Source organism: Micropterus dolomieu, linkage group LG01 (assembly GCF_021292245.1).
Source record: "Micropterus dolomieu isolate WLL.071019.BEF.003 ecotype Adirondacks linkage group LG01, ASM2129224v1, whole genome shotgun sequence".
In the NCBI taxonomy this organism is placed as follows: domain Eukaryota; kingdom Metazoa; phylum Chordata; class Actinopteri; order Centrarchiformes; family Centrarchidae; genus Micropterus; species Micropterus dolomieu.
In genome coordinates, this window is record NC_060150.1 from 28110024 (window position 1) to 28124445 (window position 14422).

The 14422-nt window shown below is 41.1% G+C and overlaps 1 protein-coding gene across 3 annotated transcripts; it reads right to left on the reverse strand.

Moving 5' to 3' along the window:
- Nucleotides 1-799: 799 nt before the first annotated feature.
- LOC123979354 (copine-3-like) lies at nucleotides 800-12946 on the reverse strand. 3 transcript variants are annotated; one of them, XM_046063275.1, is made up of 17 exons: nucleotides 12842-12946; nucleotides 9559-9723; nucleotides 8973-9152; nucleotides 8713-8787; nucleotides 8526-8597; nucleotides 8062-8142; nucleotides 7837-7926; nucleotides 5732-5830; nucleotides 5459-5545; nucleotides 5233-5292; nucleotides 4950-5083; nucleotides 4360-4414; nucleotides 3876-3927; nucleotides 3429-3562; nucleotides 3016-3252; nucleotides 2799-2913; nucleotides 1647-1785 (listed from the first exon to the last, which is right to left on the reverse strand). In XM_046063275.1, the coding sequence occupies exons 2-16, from the start codon at nucleotides 9715-9717 to the stop codon at nucleotides 2803-2805; spliced, it is 1626 nt and encodes a 541-aa protein (XP_045919231.1). In that variant the 5' UTR covers nucleotides 9718-9723; nucleotides 12842-12946; the 3' UTR covers nucleotides 1647-1785; nucleotides 2799-2802. The 3 variants fall into 3 exon arrangements, with proteins under 3 accessions (XP_045919217.1, XP_045919223.1, XP_045919231.1); XM_046063261.1 differs by lacking the exon at nucleotides 2799-2913 and having other exon boundaries at nucleotides 800-1785; XM_046063267.1 differs by lacking the exons at nucleotides 2799-2913; nucleotides 12842-12946 and adding an exon at nucleotides 12696-12757 and having other exon boundaries at nucleotides 800-1785.
- Nucleotides 12947-14422: the final 1476 nt, after the last annotated feature.

Genomic DNA, 14422 nt, shown 5'->3' on the forward strand with positions numbered 1-14422 from the left:
GCAGTAAGTCGGACTCTTTCCAGGTGAGGGTTGGCCTTCGCCAGGGCTGCGCTTTGTCACCTATCCTGTTTGTGATATTCATGGACAGGATATCGAGGCGTAGTCATGGCGAGGAGGGGCTGCGGTTCGGGGGGCTTGGGATCTCATCGCTGCTTTTTGCGGATGATGTGGTCCTGATGGCATCATCGGTCCGTGACCTTCAGCTCTCACTGGATCGGTTCGCAGCCGAGTGCAAAGCGGTTGGGATGAAGAGTAGCACCTCTAAATCTGTGGCCATGGTTCTCAGCAGGAAACCGGTGGAGTACCAACTCCAGGTAGGGAATGAGTCCTTACCCCAAGTGAAGGAGTTCAAGTACCTCGGGGTCTTGTTCATGAGTGAGGGGAGACTGGAGCAGGAGATTGGCTGGAGAATCGGAGCAGCGGGGGCGGTAATGCACTCACTTTACCGCACCGTTGTGGCGAAAAGAGAGCTGAGCCGTAAGGCAAAGCTCTCGATCTACCGGTCGATTTTTATAATATACAGAACTATGTTTTCAGTGGTGAATAAAGACCTAATAACCTGGGTTCAATTCCCCTCTGTGACACACTAATGTGTCCCTGAGCAAGACACTTGACACCTGGTTGCTCCAGAGGCGTGCAACCTCTGACATATATAGCAATTGTAAGTCACTTTGGATAAAAGCGTCAGCTAAATGAATAAATGTAATGTAAATATAATCAATTCAATATGTACAGTAATTTACATCTATGAATGTATGTACTTCCCATGTCTAACTTCTATGATACACACACAGTCACATTTCAAGAATGCATAATGCACTTCTTCTTTAATGTTATTACATATCATATTTACATGAAATAATGATTAAAAATCAAAGTCCATAACAAAGACAAGTATATTACATAAGGCAACGCCACTGATCAGTGCTGTCTTTGGCCATTTTCGTCAGCTAAGTGATAAGTTTTACTTATTCCTTTTAAGACAGACTGTACTTCCTATGTACATCAATGTAAACATGCATTTTACTAAATGAAGCTCATCACTGTTACTGGTGATAATTGCTTCAAGTAAGCACCAAATAGTATGAAAATCAAACATGGAACTGAATTTAAAAACAGAAATTGATTGAAGTACAAAACAGCAGCAAGGACATAACGCAATAGTTTTTTGTAGTGTAAAATCTAAATAAAGTATTCATTTAAACAAACACATCCAACCATTATGTATGGATTCATTATTGTCATTGTAATATGGAGATACTGGAGAAGTATTAGCAGAGACACGGAGAACACATTAAGTACTCCAGCCCATTCATATAGACATTCTGACAACTTGACAGACTGTTATTAGCAACCTTAATTTCCTTCAGTCAAGTCACACTGGTGTCAACTCATTCATTAGACTGTGCAGATCAATAAATTAAGAAATTACATTCTTAACAATCCTGGTACTTAGTCGCATAAAATCATATGTGTCAGATTAAGTATCTACATTAAGTAGATGTTAATAAATGTTTGACAATATCTGTGTAAACCCCATGGCTTGATTGGTACATAGTATTTACAAATCATCACAAAACTTCCAGACTGGATGCTGCATGTTCATGTGGTATCCTGAACAAAAAACAAAGGTCCTCAGGATACTAAACTGGAGGGTTCAGAGGCTGCGAGGGCAGGGAGGGGAGTGTCGCTATGGGGTGGCCTCAAACTCATGGCACTGAAGAAGCCCGCCACCTGACCTGGGACTTCTGCCAAGACATTCCGAGCAAGCATTTCCTGAGGACTCTAAGTGGAAGGGGTAGAGAAAGAGTAACACAGTGAGGGTGACAAACAAATCAAAATGCAGAAGGATAGAGAACGAACTGTAGCAACCATATCAGCGAAGCCGGGAGTTGCAGAGATGAGCCAGAGGTGTGGAGCATTATGATTAGTATATGAATGTTTCCTGAGGTCTGTTGCAGCTGAACTGCTAATACACCGAGCGAGGAACTCTAGTATACAAGTGTACAACATTGCAAATATGTGTGCAAATGAAGTGATGTTTCAATACTGACAGTGGCAACACTACTGTTTCATATCTTATCATAGTTCCCATCTTTTTTTTTAATTAGTGCAATGAGACATAGTACAAAAAGGTGACACATTAGACAAACTAGACAGACAGATCATATTGCAAATCTTAAAACAACTGCTTATGACTGACTAAAAAGTAGCCCAAGCATGATGTTGGTGTGGTGTCGGGCGGAGTCTGGAAAATTACTCCAGCCTTAAATAAAGTAAATATATCATTTTAATATTATTATTCTGTGAACTGTGAAATATCCTGCAATGAGTTAGGCTCATGAGGTCAGTGAATATACGAGTTACTGTGCACTTGATTTCTCACAACATATGCATGGTACTGGTATATATGAGATCTTTATGCATTAAAGCAATTGTTTAACATTTTGGGAAATGTGTTTTTTTACTCTCTGTCAGAGAGTTGGATGAGAGGATCAATACGGCTCTCACATCTGAACACTAAATATACAGCTACAGGCAACAGCCGGTTAGAGCAGCTTAACGCAAAGACAGTAAGCAGAGCGGAAAAGCTAGCCTGGCTCTGTCCAAAGGTAACAAAATCTGCCTACTAGAGTGTACACCTTTATCTTATATTTATCTTTTATCTTGTTTGTTTTGTTTGGCTGATGAGTAAAGTTAAGTTGGTTGTACAATTATGCTTCTATGCAAATTCATGCAGCTTTGGGTCAAATGCGGGGAAGAAGGAGGGGTCAGTGTGTTGTTGGGGGTACTCCTACATTTCTAGGAAGGACTGGGCTCACAGGGAGGCTTCAGGTCAAATGAGTTGAAGAAGGAGGCCACTTGCTGCGGCAACTCTGCCAGTACGCTTTGGGAAAGGGCTGCAGTACCTGCCTAAAATAAGATGTGCATTCAAATGCGTGCATTATTTAAGTGTTATAAAGAAGATTAGGTGGTGCATGCCCACAAACACTTTGCTTTATGATATCAGCTTACATTTTGGAACTGTCTGAATGGCACAAACTGCACAATGTCCCGCATGGCAGCCTCGCCTGCAGCAGAGCGCAAAATGCCGTCGTCTCCATCCAGGAACTCCATGGCACTGAAGTCTGCCCCCCCTACTCCAACAATGATGATGGACATGGGAAGGCGAGAGGCGTTGACGATGGCACTGCGTGTCTGATCCATGTCTGTGATCACCCCGTCAGTGATGATCAGCAGAACAAAGTATTGCTGTGGCACAGTGACATAACGGGGAACGACACACGAAACAGAATGGATTAAATGGAAGTGTTAGTTATTGTGTGGAAAAGAAGAACTGACTTTTTGTTGCTCATCAATAACAAACAGTTGCATACAACAGCTACAATTATACTACTTTAATAGATTTTAGAGTTCCATTGACTTACAGATGCAGTTTTCTGCTGTAAGGCTTGTCTGCCAAAACCGGCAACGTGGTTGATGATTGGAGAAAAGTTAGTGGGACCGTAAAGCTTCACTTGGGGCAGACAGTGCTGGTAGGCGTGGACCACGCCTTCTATACCTAAAAACCACATAAACACGCACACAAATGGGACGTGGTGAGCATCGATTTACACATATTTCATCGTATTTGGAATGAATAGATATGTATCATTTCTCCACTGGTTTCTGGTTTGAACACCTCATGCCAAATTTTCCGTGGAAGAACAAATTATATCAATCTCATGTCATACAGTGCCGAGCTTGGATTGGAAAATTCTAATCATACTCCAGTTGTGCCTCGCAGCTAAATTTGCTAAATGGCCTACACGTCATGTTCTGTCTCATTAAACACACAGCAGTGTGAAATCACATTAGCATCAGTCTGGTATTACCTGCACAGAAGGGATTCGATGGGTTAAAGTTGATGGGAAACTCGTGGCACACCTGCAAACACAAAACAACAATTAATCTGGGTCCTATGCCAATTTATCTGAGCTGACCTGAGTTACATCGATCCAAGGCAAGCTTGTTCACATATTAGAGTTTATTACACTTATTTGTCAGGCACCATGTACAACATTAGAAGAGATGCACTGTACCAGATTTAGGTGCTAGCTAATTTCCATCTGCAGTTCCTCGGCAGGTCAACGCAAATACTAATACAACTTAGACAATTATTACAAGTTCAAAATACATTAAATTCTAAAATCAGTCATAGACGTAAAAATGCATACAAATATCAATCACTGCACCCTACAATATGCAACATTTCTAAATAATCATCGTCAAGGTGTCTTAACAAATACCGATAGAGAATGTATTGATCACATGGAGACACAAACATCAAGGTATATTTTGACTAACACAAACAATCACCTGCATTGTAGGAGGGACCTGGGCTCCAAATCCAAAAGCAGGGAACATCTTGTCACTACAGAAGAAAGTGGAACAAAATAGGTTTTCTCCAAGTTTACATATACAATTATTAGACTAGAGGTATTTTCAGACTTTGAATGGGTAACACTGCTGGCTTCATCCATCCGTTATTACATTCTTACAGCTTCATTAAGATATCACAGCGCATTTACAGGAGGCGCTTCTCTGAATGCTCGCCCCTGCTTCTCATAGTGAATCCACAGATTTTGTCCACAAGAGATGATGATGAGAAATGTATTAAAGTCATCTTAGAATGCGGTCTTTATGTCAATCGCAGAGACTTTCAGTCCAGACTTGTGCAGTGTTGAAAATGATACGGAAATGTTACTGGGGGCCAACCAGAAACATTCACTGTTTTGTTGTTTGAAACATTTTTGAAATCAAACTTTTTTTTTTCTGCCTCAAATATTTTAAATTGGTCTGTCTGACTAACTAAAGCAAAACACACCGCTCTGCTTAAATCATTCATGGTGGGTTTTTCATCTACTTAGTTTACCAGCACAATACCTGATGTATAACAATCTATTTACCTGTCATAGTCCTGGATGACACTACCCACTGCCCAGATAGCAGCCAGGTATTCATTGTAGCCTTGTGGGTTGATGTAATGGAGGGACTGGGGAGAGTTGGGATCCCCGTTGGAGCCTGTGAAATCAATAGCAATCTGGCCGGGGGGGATACATCATTAAATACAGAGAACATGAAATCCGGTAATGCTTTGACAAGATCTTAGCAAATGTTTCCTGAAGACATTAAATCCTCAGTATGCCCCAGCATGTTTCCCCAAAGATTCATAATTTTTTTAGTACTCACAGTGAAGTTAATCTGACAGCCACCCATGATGTAATCCAGAAACGTATACTCCTTCACTATCTGAAAACAAATATGCACGCTTACAACATGTACCACCCTAACAAACATTTGATATCCATGTAGTATCACAGTTTCAGCCATCTGAACATCTCTCCGTCTTGCAACTGACTTGTGGAATATGCATTTACTAAACTAAGAAAACAACTAGTTCAGAAAACCACAGTACCTTGCATTTTTTTATAATGACGACACCAGAGTTTTTGTATCCTTTCTTCTTCTGTTTCTTCTTACTATTGCAGCATTCAAACTCGGCCTGAAAGGAGCACAAACATAACATGCAAGTGTCAGGAAATACCGTTCAAGCTTCATAAAATGTTTGTAGGAGAAAAAATTTTGTTTTTTTGTATTTCATCGCCAGTTTTTGGACATTTATACTTAAGGAAAATGGCAAAACTGACAAACCAACAGAGAGAGAGAGAGAGAGAGAGAGATAGCTTACTGCATATGTTTGTGATGCCTGCTGTATTTGGCAGAGGGTGGTCTCAAAGGATCCAATAAAGTCGTGAGATCCGCTGTTGTTGTAGTCATAACAATCCACCTAGGAAACACAGACAGTTAGGAGAAACATGACAACTCCGCGAAACTCTTCTATTTAACTGATGAACTATCATCAGTGTGTCACAATCAAAGCAGATGAGACATAAGCTTGCTCTGGGGGTGACGCTTTAAGTGTAAGGCAACGCCCTGATGTAGAAAAATCAGAACAGAAACACACACAAGCCCTCTAAATGGCAAACAGAATGGGAAGGGTCCCACCACCTCCTTTAGAGTGAGCAAGATACACAGAGTATTTGCGCAGAATCTACACACTGTATCTTCTGAGTGCTTTGAGTGTTGAGAAAACAGGCAGAAGGCAAACAGGTCTAGACACAGTATTACACAAACTGTGTGATGCTTTACTCAGTCTATATAGCCCCTTTTCCACTGCACAGTACCAGCTCAACTCGGCTCACCTTTGTTTGGTTTTCCATTGTAGAAATGTTGTACCTGTACAAGCTTCAAAGTACTGTTTTTGTGTCACCTCACCTCCGTCGAGGTTCCAAATGAGCTGAGGCCAGCAACAGAAAGTTTTATATTTTAAAGTTTTCATATGTAATTTCATCACTAAATCCACTTCTGATAAGTTTTGAGGTGAGAAATCAACTGTGTAGGTTTCGAATATTGACAGTTTTACGAAAAATGATGGCGGAACAAAAATGTGCTTGGAAGTTTTTGGAGTTGAGGAGCTCCGCAAGTGGCTGCGGGGGATGCCTGCGCCAACCCGCGGAAGGAGCTCCCGAGGCCAGCCGCCCGCTCACAGAGCCCTCTGCTCCCGCCGTCACACAGACCGCTGCAGCAACAACAGCAGAGGAAAACACAGCTGGAAGGTTTTCATACCGCTTATCTGTCTTTATATTCTGAGGAATGTTGAAACGTTTTAACTTAAAAAAGAGAAAGCTGTGTGTGTCGCATTGAATCTTATGTCGCGGCAGTTGTGTGTGGCGTCGCTATGACGACAAGCTACTCTGAGGGGTACTATCTAATCTGCAATGGAAAACGGAGCATGGCCAAACCGAGTCGAGTAGAGTGGAGTCGAGTTGAGCTGGTACTGGTAATGGAAAAGCGCCATAAGATGAAATCTCATGGGTAACTAAAAAAAAGGGATCCAACTCAATTGTCCCATTGGTTAACTTACCTGTTAGTAATGTAATATTCATCAGGACATTTAAATAATAAATATCTGAATGATCGTAGGCCACTGGAATTGACAGTGGCATTAGCATCATAATGTGGCCTGCAGATATTTCATATGCTTTAAAAAATAAAATACAAATAAAACATTAAAGACCTGATGGAGTTAGGTGTATTGTGATCAACCACACACTAAAAGTCCATGATCCACTAGGGACACAGGATGATTGTGGTGACTATGCACTCATAGTTTAACAGGTAAGTTGACCAATTCGCCAAACTCCACAAAATTGATGATAGACGCAGATGCATCCAGGCTGGTCTTGACACTGCATCCTAAAGTGAAGAGCACTCACGGTGGGAACAGTAAACTCACGTGCATGGCTGACTGGAAAGCATCTCTTCCTGACAAGCGTGCTTTTACAGGGTTAGAGATTGGAAACGAAAAACATACATAAGCTAATGCTAACACACATTTCTTTATTTGTGCCAAGATTATCAGACCCTTACTGTAGACATGCAGAAAATAAAGCGCAGGCAGGAGCACCGTTGTGGCCTTGATTTAGTATTTTAGTGAATTAACATCACGCAATAAAAATGCTTCAGTTTTCAAAAATGTTTGTTTTTGGTTGATACAAGATAAAAGGTCAATTTAATCGTCATATTACAACAGGGTGGTAAAATAAAATGCAGTTTGTATTTCCCTTCTGCTAGAAAGCAGACAACATGTACTAAAAATATAAAACAGTAAACAGAAATAAACTAGATTGTATGGAGCACTGAAAAGCCCAAAATGTCCTCCCAATAGCAACCTTGCAGAAAAAGGCTCATCAGTCACAATGCCTTACAGTCTATGCGCGAGTGAACGTGTACCTTTATAGATTTCTCCACGTCTCCTCCACACAACGACTGCAGCGGGATTCGGAATGGCCTCCATACTGGGTTTAGGTTGCATTTCACCACCTGCATAACAGCACAGATCAAAAGACGCTCTGACTGTTCAAATGCATCAATTGTGTGTCATGCCACATTTTAGTTACGGCTTTACTTGCACATGCACTGTCCAACATTCCTTGGACCTGATAGCAGCGAGTATACCTCTGTCCTGTGAGCGAGCTGCCATCCAGTTTCTGTCTGCTTGTAGAATTCCAGGTAAGGATCAGATTTGCCAAAGAAATCCTGGAAATAAATCAGGAAATAAAATGAAGCTGAATCAAATAAATGACTTACTACACTAGACAGATGCATCATGCACATGATCCTTTCTTCCTTGTTTAATGTTGCCTTGACTATCAACATGCTTGTAAGAGAAAACACACAAAAGCCAAGCTGACCAATAACAGCTCTTGCGGTCTCAACATGGTATTGTTGTAGCCGCTGTAGCCCTGATATGTAGTTATAGTTTATATAGTTAAAATAAGATATTAGAGAATGTTTTTCTATTCATAAAAACTCACCTCCGCTAGCAAAGACCACAGCAATGTTTCAGATTTTTTTTATTCCAGTTAGATTAAAGATAAGATAGATAAATTCCTAAACATAATTAAAATGTACAGCAATACCTTTTTATCCAGTTTTCTAGCTGCAACTTCAAACTCCACCACCCTATTGTCAGTTATTTCTTCAGCACCTATCTACAAAACATGAAACAGCATTGTGTTAAAAATATCAAGTAAGTGCAAAAACACCAAGGAACACGTGTACACTTAACGCTCCGAATGTGATTCACACTCAGTGCAAGTAACTCACAGTAATGGTTCCTTTCCCTGCAGGTGCCTTGTTCTTCATGACAAGTGGTTTCGTTAGTTTCCTTGAGGACACAATCTGGACAGAAAAACACTCTCACTGGAAATGTCACGGCACCATCACCACTTCAAATGATAATTCTAAAATATAAAAAGGACTAATATGCATTGTTTTGATGCTTAACCCTAACGAGGAGAAAGAAGCACAATGAGTAAGCATTTGTGATGATAAATGACTTTTTGTGGTGAGCAAAGAGGGCTAACCTGACCCAAGGTACACTCCAGTTCTCCCAGGAAGTCAGCATCTTGCAGACTGCAGCTTTCACTATCAATGTCGTACACTTCAAACCTCAGCCTCTGCACCATCTCGAAGTAGTAGTCGACGACAAACGTCTTGGAAAACTTGGGATTAAGGCAGTTCATGATTCTCTCTGTCCGTCCAATCTAACAAAGATGCATGTCTCAGAGTCAGTTACTTTTTCTGTACATTGTGTCTATCTTACACTCTTTTGAGCAAGTACAAACATTTCCACTTCAAAAATGTCTACCAATACTGGAAATACTTTTAAAAATACTCAAAATTCTTAAGGATGATGTTCATTCTGGCCTTTTAGATCATCGTTGCTCTCTGGTGATTTGACTTACATTAGGGTGAGTACATAAAATCTAAACCTCACAATGTAACCTGTAATGGTTATATACTAAAACTAAGTCGCCTCTTCAATGAGTGAAACATTAATGAAACAGTTCGTGTTCACTGGTGTGAGTACAACACTTGCCTGCACCTTAGCACAGCTAATTAAAAGTTTCATTTAATAGCCTGATGTGTGCATGTAGAAGAACTACTAACCTCACACCAGTGGGGCCCTGATGTGTTCATCAGAAGCACACACAGAGGGTCAGACTTTGAGAACGCGTCCATGTCGAGCAGATTCTCGCAGGAGATGTTCAGCGACACCTTGGTCACACATTCTGTGACCCTTGCCCCCGGGGTTCCACCTGCTGCCATCACAACCTGGAGAGCACGCACAAACAAACATAAACACAGGTAAACAGAAGGGAACATTTAATATACCACACCTATAGCCTGCTAAGTTATGACTATATTCTATGGCTTACACTGAGAGCTGCAGCCACCTGCATTCTCATGAAACACTTGCTCCATCCCTCCATTTATTTAGCAGACGTGAACCAGTTTAGCCTTCTCTCTGGGCTGTTTTGGCTCGACAGTGTGAAGGTCGAGCCAAAGTAATAGGGGATGCATTTCTTGCCAGCTAAGAAATTTGTTCTGCTGAATACTCATCCACCTCGCACGTTTCCGAACGAATCAGATGTGGTAATCAGTACATAGTTTTCATTTCATTTCACACATTTATCACTCACCTTGTCTGAAAATTGGAGGGAATGAAATTATCGGCAGGTAATAAAAATCACCTCTGCTGAACGATGCGTCCAGAAACTTTATATCTGGAGATCTATGAATCAATAGCCATTTGCAGAGCTCACAGATGTTTCCACTAAAATATTGCTTTACGGTTGAAAAACATTTTCTCTGTTTTTTCCGACACCACATGAGGCAGTGTCAATGCCCCAGTTGTCACATTCAACACCAACATGGCTAATGTTACCACAGCTCAGAGAAGCAACTCGATCGTGTCATTAAGAGTTTCCATCGTGTCATTGGAAACTAACGAAGGGCATTCTTAGCTTTCTGCCGTAAAGGATTTAGGAAGTCAGGTGACATAGTTGAAAAAGTCCATGAAGGGAGTAGTGTGGAAGATTTGATGGATGAATGGGTCAAACACAGGACTCTCAGCTGGAAGATCGACGTTCAGTTCCTGTGTGACCCTAAAAGTTAATATTGACTTATTGTTTTGACCCTTCCTTCTTTTATAGTCACAGCCCCAGACAACACAACAGCAATAGATGAGAGCAGCACACCTAGCTACTTTGCCCCTGCATCATGCCCCTGCCCCTTTTTGGGTGAAAGTAGCTCCTCTAATTTGAATGGTGGTAAATGCAACTCCCAAGGTCTTTGCCAATTTAACAGCATCAAATAAGAAAACTGTATTGCTTTTTAGCTATTAGGAGCTCAAATCTTATGGCCAGTCAGGCAAACAATTGTTATATCGTTGTTGATCTGTGTCATTATATAGAAACACTTTTTAAAAATAGGGGTTGATGAGGTGATGATGTTTCTTTTCAGTCTGTCTCCATCAAAGTGGACGACCCTGACATATACTAGCCTACCTTATTGAATATCCATGTAATGTATTTCTGACATTTGTCACTTTTTCTGTCATTAAGATACTTTATTTTGCTGTCCAAAGTCTGTCCAATGTGACATTGGACATTGCTATGGCGAAGTGTAACCGCACTCTTGTTTATGTCTATTTAGATAGCTTTTTGTGCTTATTACGGAACTTTTCACTACGAGCTGAGAAGTAGAAAACAGGTTGCTTTACCCTTACCTCCTACGTTATTTTATGCTATTTACAAAGTTCATTAGAATAGAAGGTAGGATAGCACAATTTATGTGAATTATTAATGTTAAAATACCCTCTGTGGGCGGCGCGGTGCTGCAGTGGTTAGCACTGTCGCCTCACAGCAACAAGGTCGTGGGTTCAAACCCCGGTTGCCCTGGCCTTTCTGTGTGGAGTTTGCATGTTCTGTCCGTGTGGGTTCTCTCCGGGTGCTCCGGCTTCCTCCCACTGTCCAAAGACATGCATGCTAGGTTAACTGGTGTCTCTGAAATTGTCCTTAGGTGTGAATGTGAGTGGTTGTCTGTCTATTTGTGGCCCTGCGATGGACTGGCGAACTGTCCAGGTTGTACCCAGCCTTTCGCCCAAGGTCAGCTGGGGTAGGCTCCTGTACGCAGGATAAGCGGTTGACCATGGATGGAAAATACCCTCTGCTCCCAGCGCTCTTTCAAGTGGACAGACTGTAAAACCAAATTCCATTCTAAAAGCAGGTGTTTTATAATAGCCCATATTTTTAATTTACACCATCATTAAGACTCTTTTCTCATTGATCTAAAGGCACAATCGGCACACACATAATTTACTCAGTGACATCATTAAATAGCCTGGATGAAGTGCACTTTTGACTTGCATGGTCCCACAGTTTACCATTCACATCCTCTCTGGTGATGGCCTGAAGCCACAGATGTCTTCTTTTACTGCCCCTCGCTCTGTTGGGAAGTTTTTTTTTGTTTTTGTGTGCAAAATGCAATGCAGCAGCTTTTAGACATGGTGCCACTATTTTTTTCAATCTGGCACTTGCACTTTTGCAGTGCTTGTTTCCACTCAAAGGGAGGCGTGGTCGTCCCGACAGCAGGAAAGTGACGTATGACTGCTCTCGTGAGCCACTTCCTAACGGCCACGCCCCGACACGTAACAGTTTTAACTACCTTTTTATATCCAGTCTATGGTAACTACTAATAAGAGTGAGTTGGAAGCTAAAATTTCCGCAGGCACAAAAAGAAATTGTCCCAAAACTTCATAAAGCTTCAACCGCCCATCAATAGTACAGCTGTCTAAAATGATGTGCTTAAAAAGACATCGGTAACAAACACCAGCGTTCTCCTTCAGAAATTCATCAGCATTGATGTGAACAGAAACGTTACTTTGCCTTAAAAATCGATGCAATCTGGTCTGGTAGTTGCGAGGGGTTTGTGGCTCTCAGTTCAAACCGTTCATACACCGTCTCACACGGGGCTACGGTTAACTGAAGCCTTTAGTGGAAACATGCCGAACCAGCAAGCTCTAAATAAGATAAAACCTTCAGCATTGTTAAATACGGTGTTATGCATTATAAAGACAACTGACTAACGTTACGTAATTTAGTTACGGTAATGGCACGAAACGAGCTTGCTAACGTTCCGTAATTACACCACACTAACGTTAATTGTTATTAAAATAAGTGTAAGTTAACGTTACCTGGTATTAACCATAGTTAATGATGTTGTCTCTAACGACTAACACTTACTTTCGTTTTCAGATGACCGTCACACGATAACTTACGACGAAGTATTACAACACTTTAGTCATTCATGCAAGTTAGAAGTAGCAAATATTATGTCAGCGAAAACGGTTTTATGTGAAAAGTAGTCTCAACTTAATGTCCTAACTTACCTTGTTAGCCCGCTAGCTGTGTCTGGTGTGTTTTATTACGGGACTTTTTACAACGAGCTGAGAAGTAGAAAACAGGTAGAAAACAGTTTTGTAGCAGTGACAGACAACACTGTTGAGGGCGGTGCCCACAGTGCGCTGCTTGAAGTAACGTTAGTCTGCTGTAGACAAGAGCAATGCAGTCATCATTTGGCAGGTTTAATCCGTTTAATCAACATAAAATAAAACTGGTAAAACTTTGTCACAAACACAACTACACAAAAGTGGACATTTGATTAAATATTAAAGGTGTGGAGAGACTTTGTGTACACTGAAAGTCATGCAATGAACAAAAAAGCCCCATACTTTCCCCATTACATTTATTCATTTAGCTGACGCTTTTTCAGAGGCTTAAAATTGCTATATATGTCAGAGGTCTCACGCCTCTGGAGCAACTAGGGGTAAAGTGTCTTGCTCAGGGAATTGGACCCGGGTCTCTCACACCAAAGGTAAGTATCTTATCCACTGCCCCATCGCCACCCAGTGGAAGTCAAAAATCCAGTGGCGGTTCTAGACCAATTTTATTAAGGGGGCCAGGCTGTTTTGTCAGAGGGACACATTCAATCTGGGACAAAAAAAGACAAAGACAATGTTCAAACTTTCAAAATGTCTTCTTTAGTATATGTGATGTTTCAGTATGTTTCAGTAACTTTCAGTAACAGGATTTTCAGTGACTTAGTTATATTCTTTTTTAATTACATTATACAAAAAAAAATTCTAATATTCCTGTTTACTTAAGCTCAAGTTACATAACATTCTTTGATGTAACACTTCTTTGTAAGGCTTAATGAACAGTTTAAGCTCTAGTGTACTAGACATTCTCTGGATCCCAGTTTGTATTTTGCATCCCGCTATAACCCAGATAGCAGCTGACTCTGGGCCGGATCCGCCTCCAAACCGGCAGATCCGTGTAACAGTCACGCCCGTTTTACTGCCCAGTTCCAGATACGGCCCGCATGTAGTCTGTGTACACTCAGGAGTGGGTGTGAGCATCCATCAGTCGGAGGAATCATAATAGTTCTGGCCCGGACTCGTCGGAACGAGCGCGCGAATTGTTTCTTTTTTTTTCTTTCGAACCGGTTCATACCGGAGCAGAAGTCAGTCAGCGGAATCGTAGTTGTTCTGGCCCGGGGCCGTCGGAATGAGCGCGCAAACTGTTTCTTTCTTTGGATCAGTTCGGACTGGAAGCTTTGGGGAATGAGTTTATAACGGTAAGTTGAACGATGTTACAGTCAAACAGTTTAGTGAGATTGTTTTTAATAGTGGTGTAATGCTTGTTAACATCATTAACATCATCACATCGGAATGTTTTGACCGGGTTTTAACTTCTTAAAATAGCTAAAACTGTTGAAGAGGCATTGGCTAACGTTAGCTTTTTAGCTGGGTTAGCTAAATTAACTGAATGAACGGATAGCTAAGCTAGCTAGCATTAATAAACAACTTTGTGTGCAGCTAGCATAAAACATTAATGCTGTTTAACGTTAGTTAACTTACAACGATGTTGTAACGTTAGTTTCCAACAGCACCAATTGACAGCACCTGTCT

Excerpts from the sequence above, each read along its gene's own strand:
- LOC123979354 (XM_046063261.1), bottom strand. The coding sequence starts at position 9,717 with ATGGCAGCAGGTGGAACCCCGGGGGCAAGGGTCACAGAATGTGTGACC. Across the intron at positions 4,415-4,949 it reads GTCATCCAGGACTATGACAG|TGACAAGATGTTCCCTGCTT; the intron begins GTAAATAGATTG and ends TTTCTTCTGTAG. Across the intron at positions 1,786-3,015 it reads CATTCAGACAGTTCCAAAAT|AGTCCTCAGGAAATGCTTGC; the intron begins GTAAGCTGATAT and ends CCTTCCACTTAG.